A 16,815-nucleotide genomic window follows, 5' to 3' on the forward strand; every position below is an offset into this window, starting at 1 on the left:
AGACAGACAGACAGACAGACAGACAGACAGACAGACAGACATCGCTGCGACATATGCTCACGTGTGTGAACACGTGAGCAAAAAAACGGGTAAATTTTGCATATAGTTATTGACTCAGAGGGCGCCTTTCTAAGATTCAATCCCAGCATTCTTTGCGAATGTTCTCTTTCATATGCACGACAGTTTTCTCTCTTCTTTTAATTTTTAGGCGTGATAAGAAATTTTGTATTAGCGACAGAGTGGATAATAATAATTACTCGCTAATAGAAAAGATATATTTTATTAATGGCATGTTATAAAAAAATAGAGAGCACGTTTCGAATTTGTTTATTTACGAGCACTCAAAAAAACATGGCGGCGCCCACGAAAGAAGGGTACACTTCCGTTACTCGCATAGTATATTATGAATACGCGCATGCGTAGTCAGTAAGCCGCTGGCGCGACTATTAAAATATAAAGTATAAGCCTTGAAAACACAATACAAATATAAATATATGAAATTCTATTGTTGACAGATAAATTTTGGTCTCCACTAAAATTAAGATGTCAATAAAATTAGACATTATCAACACAAGCTGTGCTCACAAGTTGAACACTAAGCATTAATTCTGACATAATTTTGGAAACTTGACTTGAAATTAGCATTTTACAAATAGAACTACACCATTGGAAAATACATCAACAATTACAGCTAATAGAATTTAAAATATGACAGAAGGCTGGTGTTTGGAATCAGAATCATTTTGAAATTATATCTTATTGTACAACATCATATCATCAGATGATAAGACCACAACTACATCATATCCTTTTGGCTAGACAGAAAAGTGAAAAAAAATAGTTCCTTGGATTTTCTTGGTATGATAACATTACAGTGAAGCAAACACATTTCATAATTCATAAACTATAACTCCGATGGCATTCAATGTCAATGTCTTACAGGTGTATGCTAGAAACCATAATATACACATTCTTTCCTCCAAAGTATGAGAATTTACATATTCAAGACAGAATAGTAGCTGTAAAATATTGAGTATTTACACTAACCTATAAGAAACACTGGAATTCCAGCAAAGAATGCACCGAGAGCTAAAAACCTAGTGCTGGATGATTTCTTTAAAAATTTGTACGCCCTGTAAGGAAACAAAAATACCAGTATTGTTACTACCGGTATGTACATATGTGTACATTTAATTTCTCCACATATCCCTTTGTGTTAGTTTACTTCAATTATTTTATGACTGGTACCACAGCAAGGGTTCTAAATTCTGCAGAACAATTATGAAGTGTACCATAGCATTCATATCCTAAGATGCTGAACAATTCCATTGTAAAGGGTTGATTGAAGCACAAACTGACAATGGGAATATAAGTGTGCCACGTTAGCAATAAATGAGATAATAAACTAAACATCATTCACAGAGTGCATTATCTATAAATACATTTTTATTACACCCAGCTTTAGAAGACATAAAACTAACATGTCAATAATACTGTTGTGCTGCTTTTATGGATTCTACAGGGCATATATGGGAGGGTTGTTCATTTGAGAGCTACACATGTATGAACTTACAATGTAGCATTTACGGTACACAGTATGCCGGAACTGTATCAGATTAAGTTGGTGATTTTAACCATCCCATATGACACAGGGTAAATTACTTGTAAAGGAAATGAATGTTTAATGAACAAGAATACGTTTGTGATCATTAAAATTAATCATTTTACAAAACAGTCAGAGGAAAGGAAATTACGCATATGTGGCAAAAACATTGGGAATGTACCAGTAATTACCGATCTGTCCCATATGCCGACCTGTGGGGGTTGATGGAAAGCTGTTGATCACTAATGTGTTCACGACACCTGTGTGCCCTCCAACTTACAAACTCTTTTGGTCAATTTAGGAATTTCTAAATATTTCTTTGCATCAGTCCTACACCTGTACATGTAACATTTTGTAGTGTCTGCGAGAACAATCTGGTGAACAATTCTTGTCAATGGTGTGTAAATTTGGCTTACACAGTACACTGCAATGCAGTGCATGGACGGACATAGACAATTACTTACTTCAGCTTGTAGTATAAGATTTGCATTATAAGATTAAAGATAGTCTTTTTCATAGCTTACCTTTCTTCACCTTGAGGCAGTTTCAACATTTTAGCAGCAAAGTAGCTCTGTATTGAACAAACCACCACACAACAAAAGTTTAAAGTTGCACAGAAAGTTGCCAGCACAATGCCAGAGTCCAACATATTGTTGTACACCTGTTCCGTGATAACGGCATTGTAATGCGTGGGTGTGTTGCTTTCCATGAGCACCACGCTCTGCTCGTCTCCCTGAAGCTGGAAAATCAGGAGAACGGAGAGTACGGATACGATCATTGCCAGAAGGCTGAGTATTCCCAGGGCTGCAATGCTCTTCTCAATGCCGAAATCTTTGCCGAGCAGAGTGAGCCTGGAGACACTCAGTCCGCTCAGCTTCTGAATGTTGCTTTTGGAAGTCCTGCTTGCCCCTCCGCTGAGGTCAAACATTTTGTTGTTATCGGTTGGCATCTGTTCACTGTCGGGAAAGCTCCTGAAACCAGAGCTTTCCAGTGAGTCCGTTGATTCTTCCCTGGCAAACTCCAGGCTTCTCCCGGACGAAGTGACTGAGTTGCCGTCCTGTTGATGAACAGGTGTCTCAAATGATCAGAATTCTTTATGCAACCTTAACAAGGCCACCTTGAATTGACTTTCCTGGGTTTTTTCTTCTTGTTGAACACGAGAGATATAAGTTCTTTCACAGCTTGTAAGTTGCTAGATGATCATTTTCTGAAAGATTCGATAAAGCTTCCTGGTAATATAACTGTATTGGCAGTACACTACGTTATAAATCCAAGGAGATAACTTGCGAAATCAGGTGGACACAGCAAAAGTATCTCAGAATTTTTCAGTGGTATGCGACTTCTCTCAAAGATCGGCGAGCCACCATGTACTGGACGACTTTTCACACCGGTTTCCAATTGTCTTCAGGTCCCTGGTTGAGTAATCTGTTCTATTTTCTGATTCTGATTCCAAACAATGCCCCGGTCCTAACCTGTGTGGAATGTACAGATGCTATGAGAACTGACCGCCTGCGTGCATACCAAGCCCCAGCAGGTTTTGTCTGGCTAGTAGTCACAGTACATGAGTTATGTCTGATATTTCAGTGAACACTGAAATCATTGATCTGGAATGAGTGCGTACGTTGTAGCAAATCCCAAAGTTCACTTCAGATGGTGTTGCTTTGAATGTCACTGGATATACCTGCAGATCTAGCAAGGAAAACGGAAAGCCATAACTACTTCCTGTGGGAAAATGGAGAGAAAGAGAGAAGGGAAATTGTCACTTGTGTATAGGAAAACTACTGCGGAGTGCAAAACACACTTGTAGCATTATAAAAAGACAGATATAGCATGGTGATTAACAGCTGCTGGGAAGCAGTCTTATTAAAGATCAGTTTTAAATCATTGCTTGTTCTACTGACACTGAGTATCATCAATACATAAGGTTTTGATATTAATAAGAGAATATGGTGACCTCAACTGGGCAAAGTATAGATTTGATGAGCATATTTTTTTATATGTGAATTTGTTCAACAAGTATATAGAAGAAGTCAATTTATCATGGAATCACATTTATCGTCTTTTTTTGTTATGAGTCTACATTTATACATATCACATTTAATGGAAACGAGTACCAATCATGAAAAATTGCACATTTTTGCTGGGCTTTTATGACAATCACACAAGAAAATGATTGATTGAAAAAATAACCCTGTTTCTGGTTGTTACTGGTAGACTAGGGCCAATGAGTCAGGTCATCACCAATGGAATTATTGTAACAATATATTTTATGTTACACTCAATAAAACCATACGATGGTGTGTCAGACTGTTATGTGACTCAAAATGCAAATGATTTGGACATAAAAATGTACATTCCTATCATACATGCATTGGTATTATGCCTCCATATCCTTGTCAATGAAGCTAGTTCCTATTAAATTTAATACAAGCACTTGCCATGGTAATGTGCATGTCATAACGACTTGACCTTACAATATACTATAACTTACAGCAAGCACAGTTTTTAAGGGTAGAATTTGAGGACTGTCACAACTTTTACAATACTTTTATGGTCTACCACTTGTAGGGCTAATTTTGAGGCTCATGGAGTAACTAAATTTCCACTGGTCAATTTGTGTGAAAATAGAAGATTCTCCATAGAGTAACACAGGGATGGTGGCCTTTTGAATTTCTGGTGTCGGTAAATTTTTGGACAATTTCTTTGTATCAATAAGGCAAACTTGCATTGTGATCCTTGATTGTTATTCTCAAAATTGGTAATTGAAAGTTTCGTTGTAGTAAGTTTCAACATACATTTAAGTAGTTCAATTTCGAGGTGCGTACTACCTTAATACGATATGTTAATTGAACAACACATTTTAATCTTGAAACACGTTTTTTACAAACACAAATGACATTGTATTTTGACAAACTAACTCTTTACAGAAGAAAAGCCTCATATCATGGTAGATTGGTATTTTGACATACTCAAAAACCTGTTTTCAAGCTTGGGAAAGGATGGAGGTGGGGGGGGGGGGTGGAGCGAAAGTTGTGTAAAGCAAAGATGTACAACCAATTTGGTGAACAGACAATTCAATTTTCCATTAAAAATCACACACAAACTTTTCTGTTTCTAACCCTACCAGATGATGTGGTAAATTTATTGAAGGCTGACTACCATTTCACTTGGTTGTACAGCGCTATACTGTCACCTATGACAACAGACCAAATCATGACCTTGATCCTGTATGAAAGTATACAACAAACAAAATCCACCACTCTACCAGTATACACTAAAGACTATGCAGGTTTTATAGTAAATATTATTTCCCATGAAAACGAGAATATTCCTTGTGTTAATGACTTTTCAAAACAATTCAAACTGCAAATGAATTCTTATAAAAAATTGTCATTTGCCCTGGTTCATATATAGGCTTATCAAGAGACTGTGGATATTGCTTTTTTGAACTTGGCATATCCATGTAACCAGGGAATTGAATATTTCAATGTCAAGTGTTCAAACCATTGATGCTGAAGTATCAATGAGACGTATTGTCCGAAACTGAGCTGAAAAGAGTGCAAGGACTCCTTAAGAGAGTGGGCTAATAGACCATTCTGTGCAATTGGAGGTGACCTCAGCTCATAGCATATTATCTGCAATAGACTACTGTGCATTGCTTTGTTTTGGGCTAAAGTCTGATCACAGAGTAGTACAGGATGTCAATGTCACTATAAAGTTGACTGATAGCACTTTGGAGACGTAAAATCCATTAGAGATGACGGATATTTTGCATCTACTTAAACTAGAATTTTCAACATGCAGAAATTTCTTTGCTGATTATGAGGTCTGCAAGACTAAACAAAACATATCATCACCACACACTCTTGGAATTTTATTTCAAGTTTATAGATGAAATTGCTAATACCCTGTGTTTCAAAGGAAAACTATGCATTATGGTGCTTCATCATTTTTATCAAGATATTAACCAGAAAGGTTGATTTTGAAAGGCCAATCAGCGATATGGAATTTTGAATGAAAGTGAGGAAAAATCCCACTGATAATATTAGGGCAGTTTAACACATTAAAAAAAATTTTTAGTTCACCTACAGTTCACAGTTCACAGTTTTTTGTATTATTATTTCTATTCCTGTATTCTCCCTCCACAAAAATTCTACCAGACCATTTGTAGGTGCCCTAGTTATAATCAGGTTCATCAACCTTAGCACTGACATTGTTCAGTACTTGCAGTTGCATGCACCCATGCTTGGCACTTTCTATGTCCCTAACATTAGTCACAGCCCAGTTCTTCCAAACTCAACACTTGTATATACAGTTACAGCATTTACCGTACTGCACAGATATGCTTGGCTTCCCATCTATGGCTCAGTATCTGATGTTGTCACACTACACTGCCAATGATACAGTTTTAGTGAAAGTGGTCAAGTTTCATCATTTCCGACACCATCACTGGTTTATCTGGATAGGCCTACATTTGGAATAGGTGTACATTTGGGATAGGTGTACATTTGGAATAGGTGTACATTTGGAATAGGTGTACATTTGGAGTAGTGACACACTGACTGTTTATAAAAGCCATGCACACTGTAGTTAACAGTAATACTATTTGCATTAACTGGCAATTAATTTACAATTTTTCAAACACATGTACACTGAACAGTTAGTTTCTCATGGTTGGATAATCTTGACATTGACACAGTTATTGAACAGGTACATTGTATACTTGCACCTGTTCAATCTTGTGGAGCTGATAACTATAGAGGTAATGTTTATGCAAACAAATTGATACCAGTAAATTAGATTAACTCAAAGCCATACCATTGTAGAGTTGAAAACATGGCTTACAAAGTAAACTTTTTTACAATACAGTGTGAACAAATTTTGACACATATGTATACCGATATAATTTCAACTATCATTGCTGTTTGTCAAGGCATCCATGATACATACTTTTGAGTAGTTTACAGGTAGATGACGATAGTCATTGAGTATAGATGAGAATGTGTGAATTTAACACTGTGCCATACTGAGGCTTAATCATACATATTCACTGATAAGTACATGGACGCATCAAATTATTGAAATTTTCTCAACTTTTTATTTTGGACTAGCATGCACACTGTAGATTGTGCGTGCACAACTGAGTTGTCCGTTTTCTCTTTGAATCAGGCTCAAATGTCCAGTCATTCCTGCTCTGCAAAAAAGCATGCACTGCAGGTATTACAGTAAATGCTGCCCAACTACCGGTATTTCAGAAAAATATTTTTCCTCGATGGTGTTATTGGAATCAACACAGTCATAAATCATCATTGAATTCAATAGCCATAATAAAATAATTAGGAATTTTTACATATTACCAATTTACAGAAACAAAACATGTCAATGAGTTGACACCGTTTGGTTCTTAGTGTACCATATGCAACAACTTTTTTTCCTTGCAGTGAATTACTACTATACCAAGCAACAGATGTCAGGTCTAAGTATTTTAGGCCTTATTATATCTGTCACGCTTTAAAATAGCCAGTGTAAGATCCAAAAATCATGTTGTGTGTTTGTAAGTTAATTCTATAACACATACCAAATTCTTTTTGGTGTTTGTGTGTGATAATATATTCACTAAATGTCTTGTCGATATCGTACAACCGAGTTTCAACAACAGATTTTATGATATCCTAGCACTTTGGCAAGCTCAAAATTATTTGCCAAACCAGACTTTCATTAGCTTAACCTGCAATTGACTAAAATTGCCTTGTGGAAAATTAAAAACAAATACTGTATTGTACTTACGATCACGCAGAGATCGGCCTTCATGTTCAAATCAATCTATTTCGCTGTTTTGTAACTAAAATTAAGTTGTAGTAAATCTTGCTCATGTTCAGCTGGGATCATGAAGCATCCAATCAATAATTTACATATTTGGATGTCAATTATGTTTGCTCTCTTACAGAGCGATACAAGATTGCTCACTGCATTTGTGCAAAGTTTGGACAAAGTTATCACAGGTATGCTGGTACCAATTATGTTGGCTGTATCCTGAAATTTGGCAAAGTCAATTTGGCTAGCCCAAGGGCGTATCTCCTTGCCAAATTAATGTTTACTTGCATATTGCAATTGGTTGGTTGACAGCAGAAACTGTATCCATTCTTTTGGTCATTAGCCATTTGCTCAGAGATAGTTACAGTAAAGAAGACAAAGCTGATCTGGATTCAAATTTATTGCGTGTACAATAATGTCATTGTAATGTGTAAGATTTTTCATCAAGCAAATATTACAAATACAGGGCAACTCACAGTTGACTCTAACATCCCTATAGTGCTAATGTTAAAAAATCTTTTTGATTTTTTACCTACCATTTTGAGTAATTTTATGATTATGGTTATGATTATTATTATCATCATTATTATCATCATCACTACTTTTGCTATATTATACCATTAACTTAAAATATTTTCATGTCATGCTTTCACATCATAACACACACACGCACACACACATACATGTCATGTATATATATATATATATATAATATATATATATATATATATATATATAATATATATATATATATATATATATAATATATTTATATTATATACATGTATATATTTTTTTTATTTACTTTCTATACATCTGAAAAAATTTTATGTACCTTGATGAAACATTAAGTGAAAATTGAAAAATATTCAAAGTTCATGGTTCAGAATTATCTAGAAATTGGTTAAATTTAGTTTTGAGTGCCATATGCTACTGACTGTCACTGTGTTGGTGTATCCTATCAATTTTGACCTATTTAAAGCATACTGGAATTACCAGCTACCGGTAATCAATAGCAGGTATCTTTCAGCCATCGAGAGTACAGCTGATTTGCTGTGCATTATCTCACACAGTGAGTGTCAGTAGAACCCTGCTAGTACTGACTATACGTATCCCTTTTCCTGCCGAGCGCCCCTGTCCGTTATCCTGCCAAGTCGGTCAAAACCGGCCCCCTTTTCCGTGTCTACAGAAGATAGGCTCTCCTGCACGCTTTCCTGCCAGGCATTTGGCGGGAAAATACCGCATTTTCGGGGTACGATTACCGACCATATACGTGTTAGACTTCAAAAATTTTTGCATGCCCGTATAGAGGGGCAACCGCTGATGAGGTTGTGTCCAGAAAATGACGAGGTCACGGGCGTTGTTTGCCCCGGGGGACGTGCACTTTTATGCCCTTTTCTAGCTTACTTTCGCGGAAGTAAAGCTCGTTCGCCGGCACGCACGGCCACACCGGGGAAACGTCACCTCTCTCGTGGGTTAGTAGAAGACCCAGGGGTTAGTGCTATGGGTGCGGCAGCACCCTCAAACCTGTCCTGTTTCCCCTGGGTTGTGTCACTTGGCCACGTACTTTGAACAACTTGGAAGAGTCGCACAGTGCAGTCTGCTTTGACGTAGTGTCAACGACATAGTTCCGCCATTGAAGGAAGGCGTGTACGTAGTTTGGCCAGTTCAGTGAACACTTAGCTCGTTAGTGTTACCGTTTCCTAACAGGTTAGTTGTGCAGTTGTTACTAAGGTGCAGTTTTGTACCACCTTAGCTCTGGACAGTGCAACTGCTCTATGCACTAACCCCAACGACAGATGGTTGGTACAACGTCTACGTCGCACGAGCACAGCCTCCGTTGGGCTGTGCCCCTCCCACGTGATACAACGCACGTTCATCCATTACTATAGCGTCCTTACGGATCTGCCAAAAACGAAAGTGGGGGTAAAAACAAAACAAACGAAAATATGCGATCATAGATAGTATTTTATTCGGGAATAATTACATTATGCCGAACAATAAATCTCGGAGTCTGTCTCGACGTCCGAGTGCATGGTCCGTGTTTCAAAAATTACAATCGGGGTGGCAGATCCGTGTTTCAAAAATTATAATAGGGGGAATTGTACAAAATAATCCGTCTAAACAAAACAAACGAAAATATGCGATCCATAGATAGTATTTTATTCGGGAATAATTTACATTATGCGAATAATAAATCTCAGAGTCTGTCTCGACGTCCGAGTGCATGGTCCGTGTTACAAAGATTACAATCGGGGGATTGTACAAAATAATCCGTGTTTCAATTTACAATCAGCGGGATCGTAAAGCACAAACAAACGGCACAACCGTGCTCAAAATGTGATCATGGTCCGTGTTAAGAATACAGTCAAGCCACTGTTAGGCGAAGCTGTCCCCTGTCCGTTATTTACGTCGGGTTCTCTTGCTGATGGGTGTCGTCGGGGCTGTGTGAGTAGAGGTCTGCACGCCAATGCTCCTCTTACCTCGTAGCATCATGCGATGATGAAAAGCCGCAAAACACTCGCCCTCGTGAAGATGAACCCCGCACAGACTACATCCTTTGGACGTCTCAGACAGTTGTCCGCTCGCAGTGGTCTTACCCTCTCTGCTGCATACTTTACAGCATTCTGCCGCCCCTCCAAACGGCTGACAACGTGCATCGGCTGATTTGTGGATTGATGTACGAGTCAAGAAAAACGGTGCCCCCGCCCTCTCTCACACTGGGCTGCGATCGCCCACAATAACCGCCAATGAGTTGTTTCCCGACACGCAGATGAAACATCTTATGGGTCAGCTTACTATCAGGGTGTACATGCTTGAAGCATATATATGCATTTACCAGGGCAACATCAATCAGGTAACATGCCAGATATGTCCACCATCTGTGGTTCTTGCGCCCAGTGTGAAAGTACTTGCGCTTCTGGTTGGCTCGGTCGACGCCTCCCATGTACCGGCGATAATTATACAGCGACAGAGGCACTTGTCGCCGCTCGTCTCCCTCCCCCACTGGCACGCACTCCAAGGGTGGATAGACCGTATTCAAGATCAGCACCTGAGCGTTACTATCCTGATAAGCAGTGATGTTAAGACGAGAGTCCGTTCTGGTCGTGGCTTTCATATCCCCAACAGACAGAGGAAGGCGCTTCCTCTTACCCGGCGGAATTAATTGAGGGGGCATGGTGCGACGATTACGGCGGTTTAAACTCCCGACCACGTAGATCCCGGTCTCCATCAGCTCTCTAGCAGTAACGACCGTGCTAAACAGGCTATCACAGAATAGGCTGTGATTATATCCACAGAATGGCTGGACCAGCTCCATCGTAATTCTTTTCACCACACCTCGCTCCTGCCGTCTCCCATCAGTCCGATCCCGAAATTTCACACCTAGGTACGGTGCAAAGTTAGCGATGTATGCAGTGGTGGAGTCGCACAGCTGCCATATCTTGAAACCGTCTTGATCAGGCTTATGCGGTAATCTCTGCTTAAATTTAGAACGGCCCTTAAATCGCACCATGCCCTCGTCGATGGAGATCTCTCTACCCATCTTATAATTATTTACGCACCGGTCAACTATGGGCTCCATCCATGGATTGATTTTATACAGGGGATCCTCCTGACACCGACGTCGGCGGCGTGCCTCATCAGGATCACAACGTGGATCGTTCTCTGGGTCTGCCAGATGAAAGTATCGCATAAGCTGCTGAAAGCGACTGCGGGTAATCACAGTAGAAATACCCTGGTTTCTCAGAAAGGGATCGCTAGACCAATAATCCTCCACTGATGATTTACGGTCGATACCCATACAGACTAAGACGCCAATGAACGCCTGCACCTCTCGGTAGTCAGCGTTACGCCAGTATTTATCTATTTTCCTAGCGATATATCGCTGGTGGAATTTGGCGTATTTATTAGTCTCGTCCTTGGCCATCTGATCAGTGTAGCTGGAATAAACTTAAAAAAGTAATCGAGCTCACGGGAGTGGCTGGGCAAGGTGAAAGTCGGTCCTCTCTCATGGTCAAAATCGGTCTCCTCAAATATATTAGCATCGGTAGTCTCCGACATACGCCAGACAGGAGGGTGTCGTCCTCCGCCAACACAGCAGCAACGTCACTATCGTCGTCAGAGCTTGCCTCACCTACATACTGCCTGTCATAAAAGTCATGTCCTCTGCCGCATCCTCGTCAACCTCCGAGTCGGACTCAGCGGTGATATCACCGTCGTCTGGGCGTCTGGGCCTGAACTCGCCCGTAGCGGCATCAAGGATCATATCTGGCTCAAAATCAGGTGGGCTATCCTGATAACGAACCCTCCGCACTATCTTTTTCGGCGGGGGACATTGCAGCACACGAAACTATGGCAGGAGCGGGCTGGGCAGCCTCTGCTGATGACGAGGACTCAAGCTCTTTCGCACTGGGCACAGGAACCTCTCCTGACGCAGGATGAGGGCTCATGGTGCACGCAACAGGTGGTGTCTCTCCCGGAGCAGCCGGGGGAGAACCAATGGCATCAGCCGTCTCGTTACTCACTGTCTCACTAGCAGCAGCAGACGTAGTCTGTGCAGGTGAAGTATCTCCCACAAGAGCAGATGTAGTCTCTGCAGGTGAAGTAGTCTCTCCCGGAGCAGCCGGGTGAGAACCACTGGCAACCGGTGACCCGTCATCATCCTCATCGGCAGAATGATCGCTCTTACGTTTACGCTTACCACTGGGTTTTTCAGCCGGAGATGGCTTCGCCTTACGGGAGCGTTTCTTGCCCGACTTCTTAGAACGTTTACTAGGGACATCACAACGATCGCTACCACTACCGCCCGGAGACTCTGCATCTTTGAGCTTCAGTCGTCTGCTCGCCTTCAGAAAACTTTTGCGGTCCGTCAAGCTCATGTCTGGAACAGTGTCGACAGACTAGCAGGTCCCTCCCTTTTAAAGCCACAGGGAAACAAAGCCCTGGACATGATTGGACGCAGGGGTGTTAATATATGCATACACCTGTTATTATAATGGACCTACGGCAATCAGTCCACCAACCGGCGCTGACATTCCTACCCGTCATGTAAATTGCCTGTCCGCACCATTTGATATGCTAATAATACTCATTTGCGATGCAAATCCCTCGAGCACTTAGCATAACATAGTCAATGTCATTAGCATCTCAACTTGACATTCCGTCCAGCTGGGTACGTGGCATGCGCACCTGCCACCCAAGGACGTTGGCCCAAGCCCATGTTTAGTACGGGTGGAAACCCGTCTCTTTAACCTCATGTCCCTTCTAAGTACGCCTGCGCAGGGCGTATTGTCATCCAAGTCGGTGACAAGCCAACCCGACAGATCGCCCATTAAGCAGTAATGGACTGGCCGTCTCGTTCTTGTACGGCAACGAACAGTGCTTCAGCGGCTTGTTTAGGTCATAACCGTCGCCTGCCGAGCGGCTTACCCAACTAAGGCGGTCAAAGATGAAGGATGCCAAAATTGTCAACAGCTGTCTCGGCCTCGTCCGTTGGGCAAACATGGCTCCTTCAAATAACGTGGCCAGCACGTCTACGTCATCAGCGGTGATGACGACCCGTCATTGACGCCCGAGTGCGTAAAACTCGGAATATACCGACAGGTACCTCTACCTGAGTCGGTCATACTACGGTATAAACCAAACACAGGTCTGCCAACTCCCGTTAGACTCGGCCGTTAGCCGAACTTCACAGGGACAACATAGGCGTAACAAGTCGGTGAACAACGGTTCACGCACCTAACCACAGCCGCCAAGTCGGTGAACAATGGTATCAAATTTTGAGGCCATGTTCGTGAATGGCAAGGCTGAGGCGGTGTGTTTCGTTGCACGGCTTGAACGTCTAGAGCCAAGTGCAGCCGACAACGTCCGACATCTGAGTGGGTAGTCTTTTCGAGAAGGTAACAAGTCGGTTAAAAGCGGTGGTTACCCTTCACAAATGTCGCTCAAGTCCGTTCAGATCAGTTCCATGTCAGGGACTAATCAAGCCGAGTCCGTCAAATCCGTCCGCACTCCCGTCAATCAGGACCAAGTCCGTGATTTTCGTCTCGCACCATTGGCAAAAAATTGCACCGCCAGCTGAGGCGGTCTTAGGCGGTTGCCTTACAGATTAGCGTTGCCGAGACGGTCAATTTCGGCCGCAATCTATGTAGTGCCTCAGAGCCAAGTTAACCCAAACTCCGCTAGAATACGTCAACGTGCTAAACTGCCAAGTACGCTACTCGTCCCCCCCAAAAAAACAGTCCCCCACCGGGGTGGGGGACTGGCTGGGTAGCTTCCGCACCTTCCCTGTCGTTGGACTCTCTGTGAACCCATTTCGAGAGCAAACGCCGTTCCTCGCCCAAAACCTGTCCTCGAACGACCCCTAGCGCGAGCAAGGGTTTGCTACACGTAGTTCCGTCGACTAGGCAGGAAAGGGGGTACCAAAAAGTAGCCCGATTTCCACCGCCTTGGCAGGATAACGGCCGTGGCTGCTCAGATTCTAGCTACACCGAATTTCAAGCGGATTTTCACCGACTTGGCAGGAAAAGGTTTGCTCTATGGTTTTGTGATTCTTCATTGTAAACTATACACCATACTACAATGCTTTTATTGTCCAGCAGGGACTGTCACTGAGTCTTTGCTTCCAGTTCTGTGATTTACATCATAAAAGCATTGCCATTCACTCTACTGGCTGTACAATTGCAGCTCCAGTGATACAGCAACTTTCAAACAGACATTGTGATCAGATTTGAATAAAACACTGGTCATTGAAAAACGTGATATCAGCAATTTACTGCTGTTCCTGTTTACATATATTGTCTTGGAGAAATGTAAAAATTTCATATTCACCTCTAGATTTTTTGGATATTGACTGAAGTGAATACAGCATTATGTATACAGTGTATACATCTATGACTGGTTATATAGGGAGACATAATAATGATACATAAATTTCATAAATTTTGGCAATAAAAAGATGTTATATGCCCTTCATAAGTAGATCTCCTGATACTAATATGTTAAGGTTACAATTTTATGACACAAAATATCCTTGAGTGGGTCACTTTCTTTACTATTAAGAGATTACAATCACAGTAAATTTCATGGACACAGAGTTATGAGCAGTATATTAACATACAATTAAACCACAGTGGACGTTAGAAACACTTTTTTGGAATGATCTCAAAGACAATTGCAATACATTCAAACAAAAGGTAGATCAATATAGTAACCTTGTGATGTAAGGGATGACTTTACTTGACATGAATATCCTTGTGTCAGATTTTTGTCCCTAAATAAATCTGTTTCAAATGTTTGGTTTCATCTATCTGTCTGCTTGTTTTCTTGAAAAACGAATGTGGGGGTAGGGTATACAAAATTATAACTTAGCTATAGGTTAATATGTTATGTTACGACATGGGATACCAGCAAGAGTGGATGCCACTCTTGGCATCATTGCCTTGTAGTAAGTATTAATGGGAAAAATGGCATGGACTTGAACTATTGAACAGAATTAAGTATTCTTGTCAAAGTTGATTAATGAGTTGAACGGTACATTATGATTTGGATTTGTACAATTGATTTAGTAACACTGTTGTGATGATGTGAGATATGTCCATATGTTACTCTGTTGTGACTTCATTGGGCTGTTTTAGGCTGAAAAAGTACTCATTTGAAATTTAATACCTCAGAACTACAATTCACAGGGTCTTGTGCAGAAAGACAGAGTTGTCGGCTCCAATGGAAGCACAGTGTGATGTTAAACATGCACTCACATATGATGTACTGTGAATTATATCATACCAGTATATTGATGGTGCAAATACAGTGATCTGATTGGTCGAGACGCGAAACGAACCGTGGTATATTGGCGATATACCACGGTTGGCATATGCACTGGCTCTCGGCTTGAGGAAAAGTCCTTTTATGACATTCCATACCAGAATTTCAATATACTGTTATGATATAATAGCAATAAATCACACCCAGCGATGGTATACCACTCGATTTTGACCATTTCACTTCATATATGCACTCACTCTCGCTCGTGCATATATGTCGTGAACTGGTCAAAATCTCGTGGTATACCATCGGTGGGTGTGCTTTATTGCTTAAATACATATATCCAACACTCAAAATAGGCACTGTGACATTATCCCAATCATTAATTTACCTGTGACATTTTGGTGTCTGTCACAGATATTTCACTATGTGAAATGCACAAGTAAACAATTACTTGCATTTGAACTATTGCAAAGTTCATATATCAAAGTCAGGACAAGTTTGTTAAAACCCAGTGAGGCATTATAACCTGTCCTATACCTTGCATTTCAACAAAAACTTGACAATATTTGAAAACCCCTGAAAACATAGATACTGTAAACATCATTTTTTCCTGTCAATTTAACTTGGCAAGTTGGTGAAAATACTGCATTTTACAGACTAAGCAGATGGGGAAGTGATAGATCTGGTTGGGTTATTGTAAAATTGTAAATTCTGTAAAATTGGCAAAATTAGAAGGGTAGTTACAAAGAAATCTATTTTTAAAAGAGTCATAATCTTTTAAATCAAAGAATTTTTGCAGCTGAATTATTTGAAGACCTAGTAGAGGCTAGAATATCAGCACTTACAGAATATGTATTGAATGATTAAATGATACTGGTTTATTAGTAAAGGTGCCACGATGAAAAGTTTGTATCAAAGTCACTCACTGAATCTCTTTTGTTTGTTATAGCCCACATCATCTGAATCGGCAGATATTGAAAAACTACGTCCAATCAAAGGTTTTTGGTATAAAAACCAGCTTACCTTGAAGTAGCTCAGCTCACTACAAGACAAGATACTAAATCAATAACATCAATAATCGGGATTCATATAACTGTGGTCACCATAAGATCCACGTAGATATACTCCTTCAAACACCTCCACCTCAAATGAACGTGCTAGCTACAAAAACCTTCACCTATGATCACCCACCAAGGGAACGCCATCAGCCATCAGCATAAACCTTTTGTCATTTAATTTATGAATGTGAGGCCAACATATTGTCTGCTGTATTGCAGCCGTGATGATAAGAATAGAAAGGTCATACAGATGCTGGGCAACACCGTCTATCACTTCCTGAATGTATTACAGATGCACTCAGAAAAATACTGCCATACCCGTGACATGATGTAGAACTCTACACACACAGCATTTTCCAAAAGCTGGTGTAATATGTCTCCTGACAATAGAAACACATCGTGACAAATGGTAATAATATTCGTTGGCTTTTGTGTTTCATACTAAAGTAATATATATCTTCTGGGGTTATCTTTCTTTGTTGACAAGTCAACACAATAGAAAATATTTTTGGAATGTCCGGCAGAATCTGTGTAGAAATGTTCAACACAACAAAACAAAAGGTAATTATAGAT

The 16,815-nt window shown here is 40.6% G+C and overlaps 1 protein-coding gene across 3 annotated transcripts in view; it reads right to left on the reverse strand.

Annotated features, from left to right (window-relative positions):
- LOC139122013 (transmembrane protein 221-like) overlaps positions 1-16,815 on the reverse strand; it is a 34,011-nt gene that overhangs the window by 8,649 nt on the left and 8,547 nt on the right. For 2 of the 3 annotated variants that reach the window (XM_070687357.1, XM_070687359.1), the window contains 2 exons: positions 2,128-3,325; positions 1,048-1,133 (listed from right to left, as the gene is read on the reverse strand). In XM_070687357.1, coding sequence (XP_070543458.1) covers positions 1,048-1,133; positions 2,128-2,552 — 511 coding nt within the window. In that variant the 5' untranslated portion in view covers positions 2,553-3,325. Of the gene's footprint in view, positions 1-1,047; positions 1,134-2,127; positions 3,326-16,207; positions 16,610-16,815 lie in introns of those variants that run through there. The other variant, XM_070687358.1, reaches the window with a different exon arrangement.

Source organism: Ptychodera flava, chromosome 21 (genome assembly GCF_041260155.1).
Source record: "Ptychodera flava strain L36383 chromosome 21, AS_Pfla_20210202, whole genome shotgun sequence".
NCBI lineage: Eukaryota > Metazoa > Hemichordata > Enteropneusta > Ptychoderidae > Ptychodera > Ptychodera flava.